General features: G+C 38.9%; 2 protein-coding genes and 1 long non-coding RNA gene across 5 annotated transcripts; 1 reads left to right on the top strand and 2 right to left on the bottom strand.

Annotated features, from left to right (window-relative positions):
• Positions 1–310: 310 nt before the first annotated feature.
• Positions 311–1,594, bottom strand: LOC136264526 (uncharacterized). The gene is made up of 2 exons (XR_010705160.1): positions 1,395–1,594; positions 311–662 (listed from the first exon to the last, which is right to left on the bottom strand). It is a non-coding gene; the product is annotated as an uncharacterized lncRNA (long non-coding RNA).
• On the top strand, positions 1,409–14,580 carry LOC136264513 (uncharacterized). Of its 3 annotated transcripts, XR_010705157.1 has the most exons (17): positions 1,409–1,502; positions 1,663–1,689; positions 1,740–1,833; positions 2,048–2,521; positions 10,453–10,690; positions 10,741–10,916; positions 10,974–11,013; positions 11,059–11,500; positions 11,551–11,625; positions 11,764–11,926; positions 12,056–12,171; positions 12,517–12,698; positions 12,966–13,139; positions 13,951–14,077; positions 14,139–14,172; positions 14,221–14,346; positions 14,395–14,580. XR_010705157.1 is itself a non-coding variant. In XM_066059273.1 (16 exons), the coding sequence occupies exons 2-16, from the start codon at positions 1,669–1,671 to the stop codon at positions 14,259–14,261; spliced, it is 2,397 nt and encodes a 798-aa protein (XP_065915345.1). In that variant the 5' UTR covers positions 1,409–1,502; positions 1,663–1,668; the 3' UTR covers positions 14,262–14,580. The 3 variants fall into 3 exon arrangements, 1 of the variants encoding a protein (XP_065915345.1); XR_010705158.1 differs by having other exon boundaries at positions 12,966–13,134; positions 14,221–14,580; XM_066059273.1 differs by having other exon boundaries at positions 14,221–14,580.
• Positions 4,749–7,750, bottom strand: LOC136264515 (collagen alpha-1(I) chain-like). Its single transcript, XM_066059275.1, has 12 exons — positions 7,673–7,750; positions 7,547–7,618; positions 7,306–7,497; positions 7,202–7,255; positions 7,117–7,152; positions 6,980–7,033; positions 6,750–6,800; positions 6,644–6,688; positions 6,561–6,582; positions 6,422–6,507; positions 6,320–6,364; positions 4,749–6,017 (listed from the first exon to the last, which is right to left on the bottom strand). Exons 1-12 carry the CDS (start codon positions 7,727–7,729, stop codon positions 4,830–4,832), a joined length of 1,902 nt encoding a protein of 633 aa, XP_065915347.1. The 5' UTR covers positions 7,730–7,750; the 3' UTR covers positions 4,749–4,829.
• Positions 14,581–14,719: the final 139 nt, after the last annotated feature.

Genomic DNA, 14,719 nt, shown 5'->3' with positions numbered 1-14,719 from the left:
ACCAGATGTCCCATACATCACATCCAAAACTACCTGTGAATGAGGACACCCGTTAAAGAGAACACTGACAGATTAACTGTTCATTGGTTTCACATTACATCAGTTCCAAATTCTTGTTCTACCATCAACAAGATACCAATACAATCTTGTATGGCCAGACCAGTTTTCTTCATCACAGTACTAATATTAGAGAAAATGAGCAGCTACTCTGAAAGAGGAATAGGTACTTATAAATCTCTAATTAATAAGTATTGTGATGAAGAAAAGTGGTTTGGCCATACAACACTAATAGTCATGCAACTAGTAGATATTAAAACTTCACATGATTCATCATCATATCACTATTATAATAATAATACATTGTTTGGTATAGTCAAGTTTAATGGTATTCTCTGAGGCGGTGGTTCTTTCTCAACCCCTTGTACCTCATATCAACCCAGTAGTGGAACACCATCAACGCTCCTATGAAGTGGAAAAATGGACGCATGGTAGCCTTCCGGCAGAGGATATATTTATTTCTGTATGCCTGAATAAGCGACACAGGATATCTTGCTGCTTTCTTAACAGTGAAATTCTCCTTCCACCACCGAGGGATATCATTAATCCTTGCATCCCAGAGGTTGCTCGGGACTTTGTTGGTCGCCATAACCTTTTGGAGGTAGCTATAATAAACACACAACACTCTACTCAGAGAAGTGTATACATGCCACATGTGATGTTGGGGCAAGTACTTTCCCCCCCTTTTGTAATTGGGTGGACACCTTTTGTAATTGTAATATTTCAGTAGGGTATTTACTCAACTTACACTGATTTTCAGTGGAGCCCTGTAAAATATACAACACACACACACATAGTAAACCAGGATAAATAAATACGACTTATAATATTTAAATGATGACAAACTGATCCACGATAAAACATATTTATCTTAGTAACAACTCTGGGAACAAAGACGTTACGTCCATAACAACCTGTTACATCTTTGTAGCACCAAAAAATGTGAAGGGGAAAATTATCTGGATGTACAACATGGTGGTGACTTCTTTATACATTTAGAATGAACTCTTTCAATCATACCAGCGAACATGGCAGTAGTAGGACACCAGACAACATTGCAATAGTCAAAAAGAGGCAACACAAAAAGCAGTAGTGTGTACAATGTACCAAAAGGATTGAAGCAACACTCTAGACACTATTCTGGACGAAAAGCGGTCGAGACTATTGGGGAAGAGAGCTCGGTTCAAAGGTGTCTTCAATCGAGTTTTCAATACTTCAATATGGCGGTTAGGCGGCCAAACAATCAAGGGAACTAAGCCTATGCTTCCAGTAGTTAAGTACAACATTCATAAATAGTGCAAAAACAAACTCTCACTCAAAGAGACACAGTTTCTTACCACTATTCGACCTTCTTGACAACAAACAAAGATGCGCTTTAATTAGAAGCAAAATGGTGGGCGGCGTATGCTGCAACTCGACAGATTCGCTGTGGTGCTACCACACTGGTATGACAGACTATATAACTCGAACTTCACGTACTTTTTGCACATATTCTGTGACACCATAAAACTTTTGTTGTTAGTGTGTTGGAAAGCGTTAGTCGTGCATGCTATTTGTGCGTTAATTAATAAGAATACCACTTATTACTGACATTTTAACTTATAGAATGAAATGGACCCTGAGAGAGCTGATGTGAGTAAAGTTGTGTTTACTTTGTGTAATTTGTGCTGTTATTGTACTAGTGTTATGACTGTGTTGAAACTGCAGCAGCTGATACCACGTCTGACTCTTCATTGCTTGAGTCACCATCCTCCTCTGTTCCCTCCAAATCTTCAGGTAGAATTCTTGTACATATGTGACCTAGTCATCATGTAAATTTGCTGTATGGCCAAGCAAAATTGTATCAAGGACTTGTCATTGATACCCAGATTTTATCTTTTACTTTTGCAATAATGTTTGCAGGCTAGGAAATATTAAATTTGTAGTTCTCAGTAACAAGGTGGCTTTTGTACTGAAGGTTCATATACAACATTAAATAAGTGTTTTATAGATAACCATAGATGGATGCATCACGCCTCAGGCAGAATGCTACCCGTTGGCATAGCGCACCCGCTAAAAGTGGATCACACGAGAGGTAGAATGGTTTCTACTGACGATGATCCTGAGGCAGAATATGACGAGGAAGTGTTCATAAAGATGGAAGGGAAAGAGGCAACTGGTCAGGGAAAGCATAGCAGTAGCAGCAGTAGTAGGCTAGGTGAAGAAGTAGCTGCCAACAGTGATTACGATGAAGAGAAAGATGCTTCAAGTAGTGTCGACTCAGATGCTAGCTCCAGCTCTTCTGACAGTGAAGAAGAAGGCCAGGTGCACAGCCAAGTTGTTGCCAAACAGGAGAAAGTATCAGAGGATAGGAAAATTGTAGAGAGATATCCAAAGCCTGCTGGTATTGTTGGGAAATCCCCTTCTTTCCCAAGTGGTCAATCATCTAGCCATCAGCCTCACAGTAAAAGTACCACTATGCCTGGTAAGAACTTGTGTGTGAACTGTTAATATTGTGTATTAAGGACATGATATACCTGGCGCCATTCCTTGCTACCAGAACAAATAACACAGTGTACACATGTAAAGTCATATACTGTAGCATTACAGGTACTATATGTCTAACTGTATGTATAGCTGGATATTAATAACAGAAACCTATTGGTACTGAATTTATGTAGATGTGTTGCTTTGAATCAATGGATAGGATAAAATCATTACTCCATGTGCTATCTAGTTTTAGGAGTCAATGTAAACTGGTAACCATGAATAGTCAACAACCATTATAATGTCACACTATCTTTGATGAATTTAGCACCAATGTAGTACAAGACTGAAAAAACATGTGATATGTGAAAAAGACAAGCTTACCTAAACCAAAAGTTGGCTGATGCATGACTTTAGCTAGCTCTTTTTGTATTTTTTTTTTCATTTTAAAACTTTCTATATAAAATTTTCAAAACTTGCATTGCTAGAAACACAATCTTTCATTATAAGGTAGAGGTAGGAGGATAGCTGTCAGCAGTGACTCAACAGTTGAAATCCTTCAGTTGTTAAGGTCTTTTCACACTACAGTCGAATGTGGATCAAACCATTTCACACCTGAGCTGGATTGATCGCAGTTGTCATTTAATTCGGCTTCATGTCAATCCGCCTTGAGAGGTGAATTGGCTGGACTTAATGCGCACTACCTCAATTAGCAATGTGGCACCATACAGTGTCCACATATCTTGCGCAAAGCATGGCTATTGTGCCTAGACTAAGCAATGGCATATCTAGTGTTATATTCAGTGATATGGTGATCATGAGTGAGTGTCGAAGGAACAGCATACCCTTCTGAAATCATCGTGCCCTGTACAGGTTTCCTCATAGCAACTACCCAGCTACTTGGCACCCAATGTTTTGTAAGTGTACTAACAACATTCCTCGCTGCGAATAATTTTCTGACTCCAAGGAATACGAAGAAGGTAGTACAATGACCAATGCTATTTAAATTTTTGTAATCAATAATTATTTCACATACTATCATGAAAGTGAACTGAATTCAGTTGCTGCACACGTAGTGTGAAATGGATTGATGCACATTCGATCCACTCTCAGTCTGACCACAGCTGGATCCACAATCAATGCGCATTAAGTGTGAAAAGGCCTATAGAGTATCTCAATCATGTTTTTGTTATATGTGTTGTTTGTAACCAGGTGTGCACCCTGCAGCCAGCCTTTGGTCGGCATGCAAGGTGCATGTTTTGTTACCTGAAATTGGTTTGACGTGTCTGTGTGTGTGTTTGTCAACACCTAGGAGGAACTCATCCATGCTATAGTCAATCTGTGTACAAATATTGGTAGTTAAATAAGGTCAATCGGGCTTGTATGATCCACAAAATTTTAGGTGAATTGGATAAAGCATGCGCAAGTTACTTGCATGTAGAAATAAGGAAAATATGAAGAAAAGTAAAATGAACTTTAAGCATATATCTAGAAGGCGGTTGGACCTTTTCTAGCATGAAAAATGTTGCTATATACATCAGAGTTATTGGTACATGTAAGTAATGTATTTCGTGTGTAATACACACACTTGTTTGTTGTGTGACAGCTCTAACTTCCTTGACCACACAGCACACTATTATGTGTCTTGAGCTAAAGTCAAAGCTTAAGTCAATGGTCAAAGAGTATAGCAATCATTGTTTAATGCACATATGTATGTATGCATGTAGTGTATGTGTGTGTGTGCGTGTGTGTGTGCAGTGGATCCTCTATTATCAGAATCCCCTTTGGTTTCTGGCAATGGTAAAAGTGTTCAGATAAGTGAATTTTTCCAATAACTGAAGCCTACACATTTGTTTGCAGAGTTCTGTTGAAATATTCTAACAGAACATACACCTGTAATCACACCTCAAATACTCTAATAAAATGGTCATTTCCAATTTTGGATAGATGAGGTACAGATAAATAATGGTCAAATAGCTTAGGGCGTTCCATATGTATATTAGTGTTGTATGTGTGTACTGTGTGCGATGTACTGTTAGTTATCAAATTATAAAACTCAATATCGGTGGTATTGACTTGATTGCACAATGCCTGCTAGGCAGTTGTGTTGGTATAGAAAGATTAGCTTTTAAATGTGTGCACTGTGTTGTATATGTGTTTTAATCCAAGTGTTATCTATCTTCTCTAACAAAACGCTTTCTGTCCAACATACCTACTAATGGAGCTTTCATTGTACATGTGTATTGATATTAAAAATTGCATACGTATCAAAATAAAAATGTATAAACATTGAAAATTCTCATTGTCTAATATTTAGGAGCATAACAGCACCTTCCAGTGGCAACTTTAACTTCCAGTTGTTGTAGCTGTATCTTGTAGTATTCCAACTCCTCTTCAGTGATATCATTGTCACCTTGGTCTCCTCTTTCTCCACGTGGACCACGTGCTCCTTGCACACCTTTCTCTCCAGGGATCCCTGGATAACCAGGTATACCTTGTACCCCATCTGGGCCAGTAGAAGGTGGGCAGGTATCTCCTTTAGCACCAGGATAGCCAACATCACCACGAGGACCCTTATCTCCCTTTTCACCACGCATTCCCTTCTCTCCTTTTGACCCTTGTGTGGGACATCTTCGATAGGTGTCTTCTCCGGAAGGGCCTTGTAGTCCAGAGGGTCCCCTCTTACCCTTGTGACCTTTAGGACCAGGTTTTCCATCTTGTCCATCATGTCCATCTGGTCCAGGGTAACCTTGGTTGCCAGGGTCTCCTCTGGGTCCTGGTGGACCAGGATATCCCATTGGTCCTTTCTTGAATGGGCAATATTTAAAATAATAGTTGCAGGTGCTACCGTGTTCATAGTTAACATAGTATTGGCAAGAAAATTCCACTCCAGTAACAGAACTAGTATCATCATCAGTCATACCATCATTGTTGTCATTAGTGGTGTCGATCTCATCACTCGTAGTGTCATTGTTAGCCTGGTCTAACTCAAGGGTGATGTCATCTACTGCTCTTTTGATATGTCTACCATACTCTTGACCATAGCAGCACTTGTAGAATTCTGATCGGAAAGTTGAAATGTATTTGAGAAGTAGTTGGACACGTTTTGCATTTTTGAGTGTGCTACGACGTCCTGGTCTACCACTGAACCCTGCGGGTCCAGTATCTCCCTTCATTCCATCAGGTCCTGATGGACCACGCTTGCCCTTCATGCCTGGTCTGCCAATTAGACATTTAGCGTCTTCCCCAGGAGGCCCCTTTGGCCCTCTGTATCCTTGAGGTCCCTGGTCTCCAGGCTCTCCAGTGTCTCCTTTTTCTCCTTTAACTGCGACATGCTCTCTACATTCTTCACAATGTTTGGGGTCTCCAGGGTATCCCTTAGGTCCAGGATATCCTTGGGGTCCTTCTTCTCCAGGTTTACCAGCAGCTCCATGTTTCCCTGGTGATCCACTGTATCCCTTTGGTCCCTGTTTACCATCATCACCCATCTCTCCCTATTGTGGTAACAATAAATATGACACAAGGACCATTGGTCCAGAGACAAGAGTATGCTTATCAGTAAATTAAGCGTAATGGCTATTGTGTTGCTTATGTATAACTGCCGCATATCTTAGACAAGTGAGATTTGTGTAAATTTTAAAACTCATAGCTCATTTCTAGTAAGGTCTGTTATAAAAGAAACTGGTAATCAGCTCCATCCCTACACACCTGTGCTACTGGAAAGAATGCAACTAAAGACAAGTTATCCCTTGTTGTGTTGCAAGTTATCTATTTATCAGTGACTCTTAGAATATACCTTGGGTCCAGCTGGTCCTTCATATCCACGCTCACCATGTACGTACTAATGTAAATCATTGAGATCACATGCAGTGTTAGCGGAAACAAATGATTCACTCACTGTGCCATATATAGGACATGTGTAGGAAAGTGCACCATCAGGTACATCACGTTTGTGCTGATTTGAAGAGTGTACTAGGTGTCCAGCTGTCGGTAGAATAAGATGTAGCTGTTTGTATTTGGATTTGTAGGAACCATACCTGCCTTACAACATGACTGTAGCTGTGTGGAGTAAAAGTAATAGTAAATTCCTATACTTTAATGAAGTGTTCTTATTGTTTACCTGAAGTCCAAGGTACTTGACGAGATACTCAAACTGTTTCCTTGTCTGTAAACGAACCACAAATATGTATATATATATATATGAGGTACTGACTCTTTCACGGTACCTTCCAAAGCCCCTTGGTCTCTCCTTTCTGTCCCTTTGGACCACGCGGACCCTGTAATGCAATAACAATATCACCATATATGGTGTTTTACTAACTATATACAGAGTACAAAATTTTGGATAAAAGGTAATGGTTAATTATCCTTGTTATGCATTTTGTAGTTGTTTGTTGACCAAAACACAGGTACATTGCCTTCCAGGTGGCACTTTATATTATACAAAAATACTAACCCGATCTCCTGGAATTCCACGTTCACCATAAGGCCCCTCATCTCCAGGGATACCCTGTATGACAACATGTGTAAATAGTAAGTGTAACAACAATACTGACAATGCTGCAGAGTTACAATGACTGTATTGACACTTACTGGATAACCAGGTGGAGCATGCTGACAACATTGTCCCTGAAATGGATCACATGATCAACATCATAGGACACCAATTATCGCTGACCTTTTCACCCTTGTAACCTTTAAGGCCATGGACTCCTTTGTATCCAGTTATACCCTAAGACATCAACAGCACTTCTAGTAACATCTAGGATTGAATTGTGATACCTTCTGTCCTGGTTCTCCCTTTTCTCCTTGAGGGCCAGGTTGTCCATCAGTGAGAAGACATTGTCCTTTAGGGCCACGAGGGCCAGGATATCCTCGGTCACCATCATCTCCCTTTGGTCCATAAGCTCCATTGGTGCCTGGTTGGCCTGACCTACCACGAACACCATCATCACCCAGATATCCTTTAGGGCCCTACAATAGCATAGAAGATACTACTTCAGTACATGTTGCCAGCCAGTACCTGTGGTCCTGGTAATCCGGGATCTCCTCTGAATGTGCTGTATGTACAGTCACCACATGATGTAGGATTATCCTGTAGTGAGAGACATAACAATGAGATGGTAACTCGTAGTTGTGATGGACTTACTATTGCTCTTGTTAAGAGTAGGGCTGCAGCCAAACTTGTCAAGACAAGTAGTCTCATTGTTGAGTTTCTCAGGATGATTAGTGAAAAGTACCGATCTCACTACTCCTTATATACACTCTTGGTGTATTCCATATATGGTAATGATTATATATGTGGATATTAATTATACTACACCCAACATTCTTGTAGTGGGCCCAGACAGCTCTATACTAGCTAACATATGGGTACTATTGGGTAGAGAAGTTGTACAGAATACACAATGTTGTGTACAGAACTCCTCCAGTGCATCACTGTTTCCTATTATTGCAGCTTAAACAAAATTGTATAGTATCATCTCTACATGGATTTGCATCCTCTAGTAAAGTATGCATCCTCTAGTAAAGTATACCCTTTCTATTAACACCTAATGTAAAGAGAGAAACTTTGGCGATCTGCTACAAATTTTTCAGAGTTAAACTGCTAATTACTCGTAGCACCTCAGATTAGCGTTTTTAAAGCTAAAGATTGAGCTTGAATTTGCAAAAGTTTGTTCGCCAAATGCAATGCAATTTAACTTGCTATTTGCCAAAGTTTAGTCCTGCCAAAGTTTCCCTCTATACGGTATAGCATTCATAGTGTTGTCGGATAAACAGAGCAAAAAATTCCTGCGGCTTACTAATAGCGCTATATACTTATTGACAATCAGCTTCCTTGGTTATGAAACTGTGTTCTCCCATGATTTTTGACTACAACTTTTTTGTGAGCAGTTTTGGAGTCACTTCACATCACACTAGCTCAACCCATGCATGATTTAGGCCACATAAATTTAATTACTTATTAGTATCTCGTCTCTGTGTGCATCGCTGTTTTCTTTGCTGGATTTTTGGGATTACTGGTGGCCGAATTCAGCCATTAAGCGAGTTTTTGAAATTATTAACTAGCTAGGATAGTTGTATTCTCATTCACATGAACTATCAAATTCAACTTTCTAGTTCTGCTTGCCCACATTGTTATCTGAGTTGCCTACATTGATAACTCAAATTTAGGACACACTGCATGTTTTGAAAGAATGACTCCTACATGCACAAGACACCTGGCACTATATATAGGAATCTTTACCACAAAATCCTATATCTTAGTATGGCTTTTATAAGTATGTAGTAGATACCTATCTCTCATGGTATTGTAGTAGATACCTATCTCTCATGGTATTGTATGTTTTGTTGAAATTTTCCACTACATACCTAGCTATATATTGTGTTTATTAGGAAATTTCAATTTTAAAGTTTAACTTCCATTGCTTTACCACGTTGTAAATATGCACACTTATCAATCACTATCGAACTCCTTTTCCAGATAGTAGTTATACTACAAATGTTCATAACATTAAAAATAAAATTATGAACTAACTGGTGCCAGCATATATGCAACGAAAACTATTTCTGACCTTGTGAGTTGACCAGAAGTGTGTGTGCTATCCTAATATGGACTAGACTACTAATTAGATGCAAAATCTGCTAACTACCATCAACACCAGTATAGCTGATGTAAACATTTTGTGATGTCATGACTTCCTCTCCTTATCAATACAATATTAACTGTTCATGATACCTTATAACTGCAGTCAACACCTGTGAATATATAGTGTTGATTGAATTCCTGAATTAGTTTTAACTGTAGATAACTACTGTAATTTGCTTCTTGTTATGCAACAAATATTGATGTGAATATATAGTATTGATGATGGATGCACAAACTTGTAACTGTGTTTAGTACATATACGCATAACTTGTAGATATATAGATTGCTATAAGTTAATATGCTCGGTTATAACTATCTGTTGTTCTACTTTAAGAGGATTTTTATTCACCTAAATCTGTAAATGTTATATAATCATTCTGTGTGTTCACAGATTACCATATAACTTATGTAGTTATACGTTACATGAGTAAACTTCGATGTCAAGAGACAGGCTAAATATTCAATGCACACAGTGGTATTCCCTAAATAACTTGGATTTCACTAATACACATCAACAGTATACTGTGTATTACTTAACACTGTAAAATTCCTTACCTCACTGATAGTTACCTGCATAAGGTCCATAATCCAATGGTCATTGGTGATCAAAATTGCCAGATTAGTGAAGGTGTTGGATTGTCAAGATGGTGTCTTTGGTGCAGCAGGCAGTGTCAGGTTATAGAGGAGTTCTGTAGTAGACAGCTGTCAGAGTAGAGAATTTACTGATTGCTTGCCTGTATAAGCATTACTTTGATAATGCAGAACCATTAGCATGATTGACTGTTGCATATCTGACATCAGTGACTGATGCAGAAACTAGTCTACTGAGAGGTGTTAACATTGTTCAGTGGGGGATAGTTTAAGTAAAAGACATCTCGTGCATGTATGAAAAAAATTGTGAAAGTATTGTAAATCCTTCTTACACTGTACACCACTTTGTCTGTGTACAAAGCACAGTGCCCAGCTGTGATGGCATTAGCTGTTGTATACCTATAGCTCCTCCTACTTGTATGGCTGTAGTATGTATGCAAACAATGGCATGACCTAACTGTGTGTGTGTGCATTGAGTAGTTTCCTCTGGTAAAGAGTTAAAGTGGTTGCTCTTAACCTCTTATTGTATCTGTTATACCTGGAGCAGTAAAAGTTTGATAACAGGCTGAAATGATTTGTAGTATTGTTGTATGTTGCTATGAGAAAAGATAGCAACCATAATAAAGTACGGTTTTGTTGGCACGTCTGTGTCTGTAAATATTGTTTATGTCATATATTGTTGTTGACAGGTGTTCTTCCTCCTGGAAAGAAGTTCCACTTGTTTGTATCACACAGCACGTCAGATGTAGAGTTAGCCAGGGAGGCAGTCGTGAGACCCCTGAGAAATAAACATAATCTAAAAGCACTGGCGTGTTACCATTGCATGCCTGATGCTCACCATTTTAATGACCACCATATCAGTCAGGCCATGACTGAGAGCTGTGTTATAGTAGTTGGTATTAGTGAACCATATCTCTCCAGCAATCGGTATAGTAGTAGGTATAAATTTGCATTGTCTCAGTGTGTGTTTTGTTCAGGTGTGTGAAGGAATGGAATTCAGCAGTGAAGCTACACCAAAGGGGTATTTGTAGAGTCGTGGTCTGTCAATTTGGTGTAGTGTCCAGGCCTGAACCTCTAAAACGCTTCCTTTATTTGGACTTTATAGATGATACTAAAAGGGATGCTGTTATGAACATGTTAGTGTCAGAAATAGGTATGTGGTCAGTGTGTGGTCTATCTGTGTAAAAAGTTAGCTTTACATTACTTTTAGAATCATCAGTGATGAGGTTACAGCCAAAGCAACCACTGAGGTAACTGAACTAGTACATAATTGTACAATTAACTGCACCTTGTAGGCGGACCCCATCACCTCAACCATATACTGAAGATAAGATACCCACACCTTGCAAGCCTGATCCACTGGGGCTGGAGTCAGGTCAGCTGTTTACAGGCCATCCAACACAAGAATGGCCCAGACCCCCAGAAGAAGACACAGAGGAGGAGGATGATGGATACTACAGACAAATGGAGGAAGAATTTGAGGCTGATTATCCCACTCAAGATGAGCAAGAAGTGACAGACAGAGAAGAGCAGCATGAGACAGCAGCTGGTAGTGACAGTGACTCATCCAGCTGTGGTGAGGTAGAGGAGGGAGAAGAGAGGAACTATCATGAACCAGAAGATGGTGGTCATATAGCAGCAGAAGGTTCACAGGTCTCACAGAGGGGACAGAAAAGAACTCATGAAGAATTAGAAGAAGAGGAAGGAGAAGTAAATGATGACAGTAGTGACTTACAGGTGAAGTGATATAAAAGATTTACGTATATAATTTACCATATTGTGTGTAGCAATCTGGAAATGCTGCCCAAGTGGCATCTTTCTATAACCAGTTGGCTGAGCCTAATCTTGAATCTAGACGAGAGGTAATGTATTGTTTAAACATATCATCAACCAGCCTATCTTTTTTTGTCATTATCAGTAGGCTTGTTTTATTATAGGTGATTGATTCTTCATAATTCTAGGCTGTGTGTAATTATTAAATGTGATTTGTTCTCATATAGAGTCGAATATTTTATCTCCGCAACTTCAACAACTGGGTGAAGAGTGTGCTGATCCGCATGCACATACTCCAAAGAGATTACACCGTGCTAGACATGTGTTGTGGCAAGGGAGGGGACTTGCTCAAGTGGAAGGAGGGAAACATCTCTTATCTTGTTGGGGCAGGTAGGTCAGAGCTAGAAACCAACAAACAGTGGTGCGTTTAACTCTGTTACGGGTTACACTACAATGATGTTCTTTGCTTCTGACCATTACTTTACTTTCCACTACATTACCACTGTGGTTACATTGCAGATATTGCAGCCACATCAATTGAACAATGTGAGACTAGGTATAAGTCAGACAAGATGAGAGGTCGTCACAGGCAACGACTATTTGGTGCTGAATTCCATACTGCCGATTGTACACGAGTAAGTGGCACAAACTACATCTTCTGTAACATTCTGTAACCTTTTGGGCCGACCTTATTAAACAGATGACTACATTATGTCAATCACAATTAAAATATTTGGAGATTTTCAAGTTGGGCGGTTTAGGCAGGTGACCTCTTTATGCAGTGACCATATTTAGCAGGTGGCTACATTAGGAAGTTACTTTGTACACAAATTGCTCATTTTTGTGGTTTATTATGATTGCCGGATCCTTTATTTACATGGACAGAGTTTACTACAGTAAAAACAATTTTAAGCATGCTAGTCTGTGCCATTCAAAGCCAATTCTGTTATAAATGTACTCTTGATACTATTATTTATCAGGTGAGACTACGAGATGTGTACAAAAATCCTGCCATGAGGTTCAACATAGCCAGCTGTCAGTTTTCCCTCCATTATTGTTTTGAGAGTATTCCTCAGGCTGAGCTGATGTTGCAAAACTTGTGTGAGAACCTTCGACCAGGTGGATTCTTCATTGGAACCACTATTGACTCCAATGAATTAGTGTAAGAACTCTGATGAATTATTGTAGTGTATAGTTTATAATGAAAAAAGCACATACTTCCAGAGTCTAGCAGAGAAAAACATTTGTGCCTTTCATTCAAAGGTGTGTTGATGCTTGATATTATTTGGAAGGTACCTAAAATAAAAGACACCTTGATAACCAGGACACCTATAAATCACTTTAGAATTTCTTCTCTTGTATAAACACTTTAGCATGCTCCCAAGAATTAGTGTTTCCACCACACTCCTTGTCTATCCTCCACTTGCAGGTGCCGGTTTAGATTGTCCGCTGAGGACAACCACATGTGTGGTAACAGCATCTACTCTGCTATCCCATCGTTTGACATTGATGATATCCCATTGTTTGGAGCTAAGTATAACTTCCACCTCGAAGGTGTGGTGGATGTTCCAGAATATCTGATACACTTCCCTCTCCTAGTAAGGTACAAGTAGTTAGTAATAGAGTTTATGGTCACTACAAGTATCAAGAGGGGTAGTGTTCTCATGCAACTAACTGTTGTTGGTAGATACTACTGTTGTACCTGGTACCAAGTGGTCTTTTGGGGCTTCCTCTATTACAGGGGCTTTTGTATGGGTGCTAATTTATAATATGTATGTATACTGTATGGATTGATATTACTGTAGTAGTGGTGTGGTGTATATGAGGCATCAAATAAATATTGCCTTTTTGTACTCAGAGATGAACATTTTTATGTCAATATTTCAACTATAATATTATGGTTTCAGTTTATGATCTTTCTGGTGATGAAGGAAGACATAGCATTTGATACCTTTGCTTGTAGCAAGAGTTCATAATATACTAAGAAGATAATACAACGGGTCGGTCAGGCTGTCCCGAGCATCCCACAGTGTTTGTCAACAATTCGTGCACTTTATGGTTGCTCATATGTACAACACCTTGTCCAGTAAGAAATTCCTACATGGTTATCTAAATACTTGATGGCGCGCTTTTATAGTACAATGAAAAACGCTGACAGCTCGAGTTAATTCAGTTGCTAGCAACATTTTTAGGTACACATTCAGTCGATAATATATTCAATTAATGACATCATTAATTATACAAAGAGAAGTGGGTGAACTCGGAAGTGTTACATCATAACTTCACAATGCATCCTTATATGAGAGTAGGATACTCTCCTAAGTATTATGAACTCCTGCTTCTTGTAGTGATTGTTAGCTAGTGACATCATTTTGAAAATGACATGTGGAGAAAAGTCTCTTTATGCTGTTTAGGATGCTGGAAGAACACAACATGGAGTTGGTATTAAAGCAGGACTTCCATGAATTCTTTCACACAAGACAACAATTCGTTGAAGATGTTGACCTCCTCTACAGGATGCAAGCACTGGATAGACAAACTGTATGCACACACTACACTATAATATAGCCTTGTGTTTACTATAATTACTATATCACTATAGGGTGAAATATCTCAAGAAGAATGGGATGTGATCGGTGAGGCATTTAAATGTGATGTTTATTGTAGTTTACCATATATGGTAGGTCTATACCTGGTGTTTGCATTCAGAAAACGTCTGCAGTGAACCATCTTAAATGCTATATAATGTACTCCCATCGTTTCAGCTGAAGGAAGCAAAAACAAAGCACTCTTCCCTGTTCCTGTATTTGGTATAATCACTTCAATTGGAGTACAAGTTGTTATTATTTATCACACAGATGTATGGTAGTTAGTCATGGCTGTAAATTTCTCTCTCCAATGAACAAGTCATTGCAACTAAATTACATTATATCAATGATAAATGCACGTGTATATTATAATTTGGGATATCAATTAATGAAATAAAATTTGTGAATGAAAGTTATACAATGTAATAGAAATGATTGAATGATAATAATGCTGTATATATATTTATTGCCTCAATGACCAAGGTATCGTGAGCAGTAGTGTCTTCAATGACATTTTGATGTTGGGGTGATAGATTATTATTATTAAAGCTTCACAGTGGCCAGCACTGAAGGTCTGACAGCAACATGTGCTGCA

This window comes from Dysidea avara, chromosome 8 (assembly GCF_963678975.1).
Source record: "Dysidea avara chromosome 8, odDysAvar1.4, whole genome shotgun sequence".
Lineage (NCBI taxonomy): Eukaryota > Metazoa > Porifera > Demospongiae > Dictyoceratida > Dysideidae > Dysidea > Dysidea avara.
The sequence above is the reverse complement of the archived record's forward strand: the minus strand, read 5'-3'. Positions and strand labels throughout refer to the sequence as shown.